General features: G+C 43.1%; 1 protein-coding gene across 3 annotated transcripts; it reads right to left on the bottom strand.

Moving 5' to 3' along the window:
• Positions 1-531: 531 nt before the first annotated feature.
• On the bottom strand, positions 532-9,359 carry LOC130411744 (myotonin-protein kinase). Of its 3 annotated transcripts, XM_056736596.1 has the most exons (15): positions 8,626-9,356; positions 6,879-6,970; positions 6,665-6,748; positions 6,494-6,589; positions 6,188-6,336; positions 6,014-6,107; positions 5,725-5,922; positions 5,049-5,297; positions 4,778-4,857; positions 4,607-4,697; positions 4,442-4,533; positions 4,074-4,171; positions 3,187-3,248; positions 1,538-1,612; positions 532-1,149 (listed from the first exon to the last, which is right to left on the bottom strand). In XM_056736596.1, exons 1-15 carry the CDS (start codon positions 8,828-8,830, stop codon positions 1,048-1,050), a joined length of 1,767 nt encoding a protein of 588 aa, XP_056592574.1. In that variant the 5' UTR covers positions 8,831-9,356; the 3' UTR covers positions 532-1,047. The 3 variants fall into 3 exon arrangements, with proteins under 3 accessions (XP_056592574.1, XP_056592575.1, XP_056592576.1); XM_056736597.1 differs by lacking the exon at positions 3,187-3,248 and having other exon boundaries at positions 8,626-9,359; XM_056736598.1 differs by lacking the exons at positions 1,538-1,612; positions 3,187-3,248 and having other exon boundaries at positions 8,626-9,359.
• Positions 9,360-10,748: the final 1,389 nt, after the last annotated feature.

Raw genomic sequence — 10,748 nt, 5'->3', positions numbered from 1 at the left:
ACATATTCCGAATTTGTCCACTGTATTTGGTTTGCCCATGAAAACATGTAATTTTTTGTTTGTGCCATCATATTATTGATGTAATTGCGCATGCTTAGCTCTCTTGAGAACACCGTTTTATTTATCATGCCTTATTTTGGTCTTTCAGTCATTGTTTTAGTGTGTTGATCGATTGATTCATTATTTTTATATCTTATAGTTCACAGTTATGTTTATATCAAATTTTAACGGTCAGTAAAAGGGCCCCTCAGAAGTTACCAGTGCCCCCACACTTCTGTTTATAGGATTATATAGAGATTTCTATTATGGATGAAATTGTTTAAAAAACATCATTTATGCGTCAATGCTTTTTAAGAGTCAATCCAGGTTCTCTTTAAAGGTGAAGTACATCAAACAGAATTACATAAATGACAATCATCTCTCATTGGGCGCTGTGTAAGTGTGTGTTTGTGTGTGTGTAGTTGAATACTTTCTGTTTGTGAAAATAAAGTGTGTGTGCAAAAACAAACGGACATGTTTACGTGACAAATGTAAAATAAATAACTCAACTTTATTTTAAACTTCTTTACTCAAATTACATCTTTTTTTAGTATATAATACAATTTCATTTTCTTTTGTTTTGTACAAAATAAAACACAAGCTTTGATAAATAATGGCATAATGTGTGTAGTACTGTGTCAGTGTTTCACACACTCAAACAGTGTTGCATGTCTGTAATGAAACACAATTCAGTGTTCAGCGGTTACTCGTGTGGGGATGAAAGAGTGGATCTGTTAAATGCTGCATGTGAATCTACTGTCAGCACTTCTTCTGTCTGATAGTCATAGAAACACTCAGAATAGAAACACTTCTTCATGAAGAACAGAGAGAAGTCTGTCAGCACACAGAACATCATGAACATGTCTGCTTCTGCTGTGAATGACAAACATTAAAAGTAAAACTGAACTGAACATCACATCAGTGTAGAGTGATGTAAGGAACGTCTTTCTCTTGTCCAGTGTCTGTTGTAAAGTGTAGTGTGTCTGCGTGTGTTGTTGATGTGAAGCATCAGGAGAGTTCAGAGGTACAGTGACGTGTCCACAGCATCCCTTCTGTCCCCTCAGCACACACCAGCAGATACGACTCACTCCTCACCTGAGGCCTCCACACCTGTCACACACCATCAGGATAGATCATTTATTTCTGCATCTTTCTTTATTCTGGGTTAAGCTCAGTGCTGGGAGGCAAAAGGTTTTCTCTTTATTTCTGTTAGGATGTTTTTTGAAACTCACCATGAAATAAAACAGGAAAAATCTAAGTGTTTTTCCACCGTTTTCACACCTTTTTTTATTCATTTGCACTTGTAGTCTTTCATCAAAAACATGAAGCTCCCCCTTGTCAGTAATTTATTTTAACGCGTTTTAATTGTGTTTTATTGTGTTAGTTAGTATAGGTTAAATTAAAACAAACCAAATGTAGTTTGATTGATATCATTGGAATGCACGGTAAAAAATTCTTGAAATATCATATCATTAACAAAAAAGATCTATTAACTGACCCGATTGAAGAGCAGCAGGTGTCGATGTAGAGGTGTCACTAGCGGGTAATGACAGGCAGGGGGCGTCACTGAGCTCTACAAACATCAGGGTTCTGTATGAATGTCACTGACAGAGGGAACGGCTGTCTGCCGAGTGTCACACAATCTAACAAATGTTACAAACTCTTCATACTACAAGAATAGAATGAGCGTGACAAGCAGCTGGTGTGTTTTACAGCCATGAACAGAGAGAGAGAGAGAGAGAGTGAGAGAGAGAGAGAGAGAGAGAGAGAGAGAGATAGAGAGAGAGAGGGAGAGAGAGACAGAGAGAGAGAGAGAGAGAGAGAGGGAGTGAGAGAGAGAGAGAGAGATAGAGAGATAGAGAGATAGAGAGATAGAGAGAGAGAGGGAGAGAGAGAGACAGAGAGAGAGAGAGAGAGAGAGAGAGAGAGAGGGAGTGAGAGAGAGAGAGAGAGACAGAGAGTGAGAGTAAGAGAGAGAGAGAGAGAGAGAGAGAGAGACAGAGAGTGAGAGTGAGAGTAAGAGAGAGAGAGAGAGAGAGAGAGAGAGACAGAGAGTGAGTAAGTGAGTGAGAGTAAGAGAGAGAGAGAGAGAGAGAGAGAGAGAGAGAGACAGAGACAGAGAGTGAGTAAGTGAGTGAGAGTAAGAGAGAGAGAGAGAGAGAGAGAGACAGAGAGTGAGAGAGAGAGAGAGAGAGAGAGAGTAAGAGAGAGAGAGAGAGAGAGAGAGAGAGAGACAGAGAATGAGAGTAAGAGAGAGAGAGAGAGAGTGAGAGAGAGAGACAGAGAGTGAATGAGTGAGTGAGAGTAAGAGAGAGAGAGAGAGAGAGAGAGAGACAGAGAGAGAGATAGAGAGAGAGAGGGAGAGAGAGACAGAGAGAGAGAGAGAGAGAGAGAGGGAGTGAGAGAGAGAGAGAGAGAGAGATAGAGAGATAGAGAGAGAGAGGGAGAGAGAGAGACAGAGAGAGAGAGAGAGAGAGAGAGAGAGAGAGAGGGAGTGAGAGAGAGAGAGAGAGAGAGACAGAGAGTGAGAGTAAGAGAGAGAGAGAGAGAGAGAGAGAGAGAGAGAGAGAGAGAGAGACAGAGAGTGAGAGTGAGAGTAAGAGAGAGAGAGAGAGAGAGAGAGAGAGAGAGACAGAGAGTGAGTAAGTGAGTGAGAGTAAGAGAGAGAGAGAGAGAGAGAGAGAGAGAGAGAGACAGAGACAGAGAGTGAGTAAGTGAGTGAGAGTAAGAGAGAGAGAGAGAGAGAGAGAGAGACAGAGAGTGAGAGAGAGAGAGAGAGAGAGAGTAAGAGAGAGAGAGAGAGAAAGAGAGACAGAGAATGAGAGTAAGAGAGAGAGAGAGAGAGTGAGAGAGAGAGACAGAGAGTGAATGAGTGAGTGAGAGTAAGAGAGAGAGAGAGAGAGAGAGAGAGAGAGACAGAGAGTGAGAGTGAGAGTAAGAGAGAGAGAGAGAGAGAGAGAGAGAGAGAGAGAGACAGAGAGTGAGAGAGAGAGAGAGAGAGAGAGAGTAAGAGAGAGAGAGAGAGAGAGAGAGACAGAGAATGAGAGTAAGAGAGAGAGAGAGAGAGTGAGAGAGAGAGACAGAGAGTGAATGAGTGAGTGAGAGTAAGAGAGAGAGAGAGAGAGAGAGAGAGAGAGTCGGGCTTACATCCTGCATGGGGTCTGAACAGAGGACAGGCTCATAGCGCACCGGCCAACACACACACAGCTCTGTGATTGGAGGAGAAATAAGCATTTAAGTGACCGCAGCGGTGAGAAATATCAATTATAACAGGTATTCTGTGCTCACGTGTGGTTAATGGGGTCATACGGCACGAACAGATGTTTTTCTGTGTCTTTGATTTGTTATAATTTGCCAATGCTTGCATTAGACGTGTAAAATTCCCAGAAATAAAAGTGTGGGAACAAAAGATGCGTTCTATCTAAGAGCAAAAATGAAACTCCTGGTGTAACCACATCCCCACAAATCTACGTCAGTTGGTGGTCTGATTTGACTGAGACCGCCCAAATGTATCCTCAAGTAAGGTGGTGTACCTGTCAGCACAATTGAAGAGGAACCTGATGTTCCAAATATGGTCAGAGGCGTTACATTTCCCTCACACGCTTACAGTATTCCACCAATCACTACACACTGGTGAACTGGCCAATCAGAGCACACCTCGCTTTTCAGAGACATGAGCTTTGTCAAAAATCTGAGAGGCGGAGCAAAACCTTAAACCTTAAATCGTGTAGACACATTACATCAGATCTAAAATGAACCATAATATTCCTTTCAGCCGTGTCATATGACCCCTTTAACGTGTAGCTCAGTTGGTAGAGCATTGTGTTATCAACTCCATCCCAGGAAACACACACACAGGACATTCACATCTCAGTAGTCTCGTCATTAAAGCTGAATCATTAAGTTCTTCATTGAAATCAATCTTCATACTGTACACTGACACGTGTTTCATGCGTGTTGTTCATGTGTACTCTTCTCAAGTTCAACCATCTTCTGTCTCCTGCAGACGTCTGTGTGTAAGTTTGGTTTCTTACTTTTGTTCTCGTCAGCAGTCAGTCTGTAGATTTCATGTCGTAAGCCGCTCATCTGCTGCTCGACCTCTCTGTGTCTCTGCTCAGCTGCCTGTAACCGCCTGAAGAAAATCACACAACTGTTACACAACACGTCAGTCCGGCCTCATTCATTCCACACAATCAGACTGAACCGTTGACTGTGTTTATGAAAGAGCACAGCAGTGAGGGATTGAGCAGGTGCGGACGCCTCTGAGGATCACGAGACAGGTCGAGCAGGTACACAACAAAGAAAAGCCAGTCTGATGACATCACAGACGGGGAATCTGGTGTGATCGTGTGATGGTTCAGATCAACCCTCAGCTGAGATCTGACATGATCATGTGACGTACCTCTGCAGATCTTCAGTGTGTGTCCCGCCGCTCATCTGCTCTGTGTTGGGTTCTGGAACAGATTCTGCGTCTGTCTGATGCCACGACTGATTCTAAAGCAGGAGATCCAGATCAATCCTAATCCACACTGAGAACAAACATGAAGAAGCTGAGAGAGCATCATACCCGATTGTCCTGCAGGTGCAGACGGTCTCTGTGCCGATGTCTGTCGATCTCCATCATGATGTCAGCGCTGCGGTCCATCGCACCCGTCTCTCTGTAACACAAACACGCTGCAGATGCTGTTAGAGGCTCAAAAGAACTCAACTTTGTGATGAAGACTGATGAGGATCTGACCTGGTGGCTGTGTAAGAGTAACCCACAAACGCCAGATGAACTCCGACAGGAGCGCGGTCCATGACATCACACAAACTCTCCTGAAACACACACAACTTTCTTTCATAATTTTACGTGAAAACAAACTTTATGTCAATTCTTAGATGACTCATTGAGATTAAGTGGAGAGCAAACAGACACTCGTGTGCGTCTCAGATGTTTTTCATGAGTCAGAAATATGTCTGTCGATAGAGTTTGAGAAGAGACTCTGTGGTTTGGTTTGTTCAGGTACCGTTTCACTGAGACCGTCATCCAGAACATCAAAGTTAGACGTGTCTGTGTCGTTGGAGACGTCTGGATGATACGGTGCAGGAAGCAGATGAAGAGAAGTCCAGTCCAGACCGCTGAAGAAGGGATGTTTTTGAAAGTCTCCAGATCCTCGTGAACCCAGTCTCTCAGTGCGATCACAGATCAGAGCCGTGATGAGCGAGCACGCATCAGACGACACCTCTGAACTCACAGCGGGACATTCAAAAGAATCCTGAAATCAGCACAAATATCACATGAGAGGCACGTCGCTCCTTCAGAGACTTCACGTGTGCTCCTAAAACATTTCATGCCCGAAAATAACAGTGTGCACACACACACACACACACACGCACACATGCACACATAGAAACACACACACACACCCACACGCTGGTCACTGCTGATGTGAACGTTTGGTTTCTGTACTTCTTTATTCAGTGTGAAGGAAGTTTGTAGAGTTTCAGTAAATGTTTCTGATGAACTCTTCTCACAGGTCAACATAATTTCTGATGATCTCTTTTATTTGAGTGTTTATCGTGTGTGTCAGCACTGAGCATCTTTCTAGCAGAATCAGGCCGTGATATTTGAGTTCAAAACTTCTCACAGCACCCAACACACTTGAACCACAGAAGACCCCAGCGTCTCTGATGTTGTTTTACCTTGTAGTGGATTATTTTGGCATAGGTCTCAGAAATGGACTCGGCATAAAAAGGAGGTGTTCCGAAAAGCATCTCGTATGCGCAGACGCCCAGAGCCCACCAGTCACACTCCACACCGTACCCTCCTCCACCCTCCACCGCCCGCAGGATCTCCGGTGACAGATAATCTGGAGTGCCCACAGCCAGCGAGGAGTGAATCTGTGCAGAAAACCTCTCCATCACTCCTGAATACTTCATCAGGACCTTTATGATCGATGTGTGAGAGTCATGAAGGTCAATATGAGCTCACCAGCCCATCATCATCCAGATGAAGACACGAGCCAAAATCACCCAACCTCACGTGACCGTCAGCAGTCAGCAGGATGTTATCAGGTTTAATGTCTCTAGAGAAGAACACACACATTACAGCGGTCACTGGAGACATGTGATGACACACACACACACACACATGTGAGTCACTTACCTGTGCACGTAACCCAGTCTGTGGACGGAGTCGATGGCCATCACCATCTCAGCCAGATAGAACTGAGCCATGTCTTCTGGGACACCATCTCCAAACTTACTGAGCAACGTCAGCAGATCTCCACCGACATAATAATCCATCACCAGATACTTCACAACACACAACACACATGATACTGGACGTTACACACACACACACACTCATACACACACACACACAAACACACACACACACTCATACACGCACACACACACACGCAGGCACAAACACGCACACACACTCATACGCACAAGCACACACACGTACGAGATAATTGTCATCCTGAAAGGCGTAATGCAGTTGTGTGATCCAGCGTCGATCTCCTCTGAGCAGAACCTCTCTCTCCTCCTGATAACACGCCGTCTGAACACACAACAGTGAATAATGACATCATCACATGACACAAGTGTGTCTCTGGAGAACAGAAGCAGGTTTCACCTCTCCACGTTTCAGCATGTCCCACTTGTTCATGATTTTCAGTGCGTACACCTGCTGAGTGCTGCACATGCGCGCCAGAGCCACCTGAATCAGACACACAACACAACAACACAAACAGAAACACAACAACACAAACACAACAATAACACAACACAAAAGAGTTTATATGTGTAGTGCAGGAATACACTGAGCATCAGCACTGAGATGGTCTCACCTCACTGAACGTTCCTCTACCGATCACCTTCAAGATCTCAAAATCATCTCTACTCAAGCGAGTGTTCTTCACCTGTCTCACCAGAGGCTCAGCTGAGATCACAGAGAGACAGAGAAGACAAAACATGACATAACATCTCATATCACATCAAAATATTCATGATGAAATGCAGAGCAACTGGAAATGTACGTCTTATGTGTGTCTCAGATATTTCTCTTGAGATCAAGAGTGATGAGAGTTTGAGAAGAGATGTCATTAATGTGTCAAACTGAGCTGAGATTTGTCTCGTCTGTCAATCAAAAGTCAATATGATTGAAGATCTCAATAAAAACTTCTGCACATTGACTCAAATCAGATGATTTCATCTCTACATTCATTTACACCTCCACACTCTTCATGTGTTCACACAATAACACTCTCACTTGATTCTCTTTTTATTTCAGTGTTTTTCTACATGTGAGAATAAGTTGATCCTTAAATGAAACTCATCAATGCTCTGAAGAAGAATCCTGTGAGCAATAACATGACACATTGAGACAAACAAATGGTGAATCTGAGTCTGAGACCAATCTTAACTTCAGACACAAGAGTTCTTCTCTTCATATGTCTGTTGGCCTTTAATAGATCACATGACATCAATCTGAGAATAGCACACACATGTTTCAGACTGTTTAAAGAGAGATTTTCCATCTGCTCTGGACATCAGCGCGGGAGAGTGCCGTTGTTTTTACTCTATATTGTGAAGAAGGACCCACACACATTTGCCCATGGGTAGACTCACAAGAGACGCACTTTACTGAAAACTTTCAGGGCTTCAGCCCCCTAAGCCCACCCCTAGCAGCGCCCCTGCCTCTGACTACCAGAAATGAAAACAGCTGACATTCTTCCAAATATCTCTCTTTGTGCTTAACAGAACAAAGTAATTGACCGTACACAGGTATGAAGTTACATGAGGGTCAGTAAATAATGACAGAATTTTCAGTTTTGCGTGAACTGTCCCCTTGAGCATTATATTTACTGAATGTGACTACACCACTGCAATGCAAACACTTCTACAGTTATTAACAATAATATGGTTTACGGTTGCTAAGCGACATGAACACATACACACTGTGGGAGAATACCACACATAACATTGTGAAACACACATCATCACAACACGAGAAGAATATAAATATCTGTTCTGTATTGAACTCTTTGACGGAATGTCACACATAAACACACAAAGAGAGAGAGAGATTGTTCCTATATTTGTTGATTCATGCTTCTCTCTCTCTCTCGTGTTGTCCATGTAGGGTGTGACCCATAGTGTCAACACTGCCACTGCTCAGTGTGTGTGTCTGTGTGTGTGTGTGTTTGTCTGTTTGCTTGTATCAGTGTGTGTGAGTTTGTGTGTGTGTGTGTGTAGGAGTGTGTGTGTGTGTGTGTTTGGCATGTTTTGTTGTGTGGTGACAAGTGAGTTCTCTTAAAGGTATGAACACTCCTGTACAAACTAACACACACTGACGTCACACACACACACACACACACACATTCTGTCATTATTAACACCTGTCATTCCAGAACTCATTGTGAGTCAAAGTGTTCAGCGACACATCTGCTGTCAGGCTTCACATACATGCAGAAAATCTATCAAGTGTCATCAAGAGAATCCGTCACATGAACTCTGTCATGATGTGTGAGAGAGAGAGAGAGAGAGAGTGAGAGAGAGAGAGTGAGAGTGAGAGAGAGAGAGAGATCCACTAACCCCACTGAAGGAAACGTCTGATGTATTTCTCTCTCGCCGGAGTGGACGATCGAAACTCCTGGTAAACCCCCACCAGCAGGTCCAGCAGCGTCTGCAGGCCGACCGGACTCGTCACGTGACCCGCCGGCGGATCCTTCAGGATGGGCTCACAGGACAGGGTGTCTCTGGGTTGAGCGGGTGTTTTGGGCCCGTGGCCCGTAGACATGGCGGCGTTCCAGAGATCTTCTCAATCATCTATAATGCCGCTCCAAGACTCCTGAAACACGACTGCTCCTCTACACGCCAAACACACGCTAATCCATCTCTCTTTACACCCTCCAGTAGAACTTGTGTCGGTGTGTGACCTCTGTATCCTCAAACCATGAACTGTCAACAGCACACGCTTCCTCTCTCTCTCTCTCTCTCTCTCTCTCTCTTTCTCTCTCTCTTTATTCTTCTGTTTGTGTGTTTCTCCTGCCAACAGAACTTACAGCTCAAACTCAATCCCTTTTTTGGTGTGTGTGTGTCTCTCTCTTCCCGTCTCATCTACCGTCTCTCTCTCTCTTTCTGCTCTTTGTGTTTTTTTAGGTGTGTCTCTCTCTTCTGTGTTTGGATTCTGCTCTTAATTTTCTGTAATATCAAAGTCACGTCACTCAGAGCTACAGGAGTTTATCAGTCTGCTCTGCTATACTTCTCTTTACTCTTCTAATGCAGAACAAACCACTTCTCAACACATCCCAGCGTCAGTGTTTGTGTGCGGCAGGTCCATTCTTGTGTTTCTGATCCTCTCACTCACTCTCTCTGTTTCTCTCTCTCTCTCTCTATATATATATATATATCTCTCTCTCTGTCTCTCTCTCTCTTTGCAGTGCTGAACATTCATGATTCATAATGACACATAAGGTTTTGTAATGAAGTTTTGTTGATCTCATTAAAATCAAATATCAGCTGACACTTGTCCTGTTTATGGAACCCTTTAGAAACAGTAAAAGATCTCTATAAAGATGTTTTTATGAAACAAAAGCATCATCATGTAGCGCTCGAGTCATTAGCAAGACACAGCCATAAAAATGGGAAAATTTAAATATGATTCCATAGTTTGACTTCAACAACACACATAGAGAAAAATACACAAAGTAACGAGACGGCAGTAGAGACACAAAAGTATGACTAACTAGTATGTTAACTAATGTACTTTACTAATGTTGTCAAATGAGACTGAACAATAACAATCCATAACAAATGAGAACATAACAATCTCTAACAAGCCCAACACAACAAGAGCAATGACGCGATGTTTACAATATTTACAAATATTCATTGAGAAACTTCTAAAAATAATAAAATTATACAATGAAACATCTCTCCACAACTAACACAAGTAAAAAATGACCAAACAACCCTTCACCACTTATGTTTAACTAATCTACTGAACACAATAAATCTTAGCACGACACAACATTTAAATGCTTTCCTGTAGCTCAGTGTTAAGAGCATTGTGTTAACAACCCAAAGTTGTGGTTTCGATCCCTGGGATTGCGCATATACTCTCACCTAAAGGATTATTAGGAACACCATACTAATACTGTGTTTGAGCCCCTTTGGCCTTCAGAACTGCCTTAATTCTACGTGGCATTGATTCAACAAGGTGCTGAAAGCATTCTTTAGAAATGTTGGCCCATATTGATAGGATAGCATCTTGCAGTTGATGGAGATTTGTGGGATGCACGAAGCTCCCGTTCCACCACATCCCAAAGATGCTCTATTGAGTTGAGATCTGGTGACTGTGGGGACATTTTAGTACAGTGAACTCATTGTCATGTTCAAGAAACCAATTTGAAATGATTGAAGCTTTGTGACATGGTGCATTATCCTGCTGGAAGAAGCCATCAGAGGATGAGTACATGGTGGTCATAAAGGGATGGACATGGTCAGAAACAATGCTCAGGTAGGCCGTGGCATTTAAACGATGCCCAATTGACACTAAGGGGCCTAAAGTGTGCCAAGAAAACATCCCCCACACCATTACACCACCACAATAATTACATTAATGAGAAATTGAACAGGTGTTCCTAATCATCCTATAGGTGAGTGTATATATCTATAAATGTATAAGCCGCTTTGGATAAAAGTGTAAATAAAAA

The sequence above is a fragment of the Triplophysa dalaica genome, chromosome 22 (assembly GCF_015846415.1).
Source record: "Triplophysa dalaica isolate WHDGS20190420 chromosome 22, ASM1584641v1, whole genome shotgun sequence".
In the NCBI taxonomy this organism is placed as follows: domain Eukaryota; kingdom Metazoa; phylum Chordata; class Actinopteri; order Cypriniformes; family Nemacheilidae; genus Triplophysa; species Triplophysa dalaica.
The sequence above is the reverse complement of the archived record's forward strand: the minus strand, read 5'-3'. Positions and strand labels throughout refer to the sequence as shown.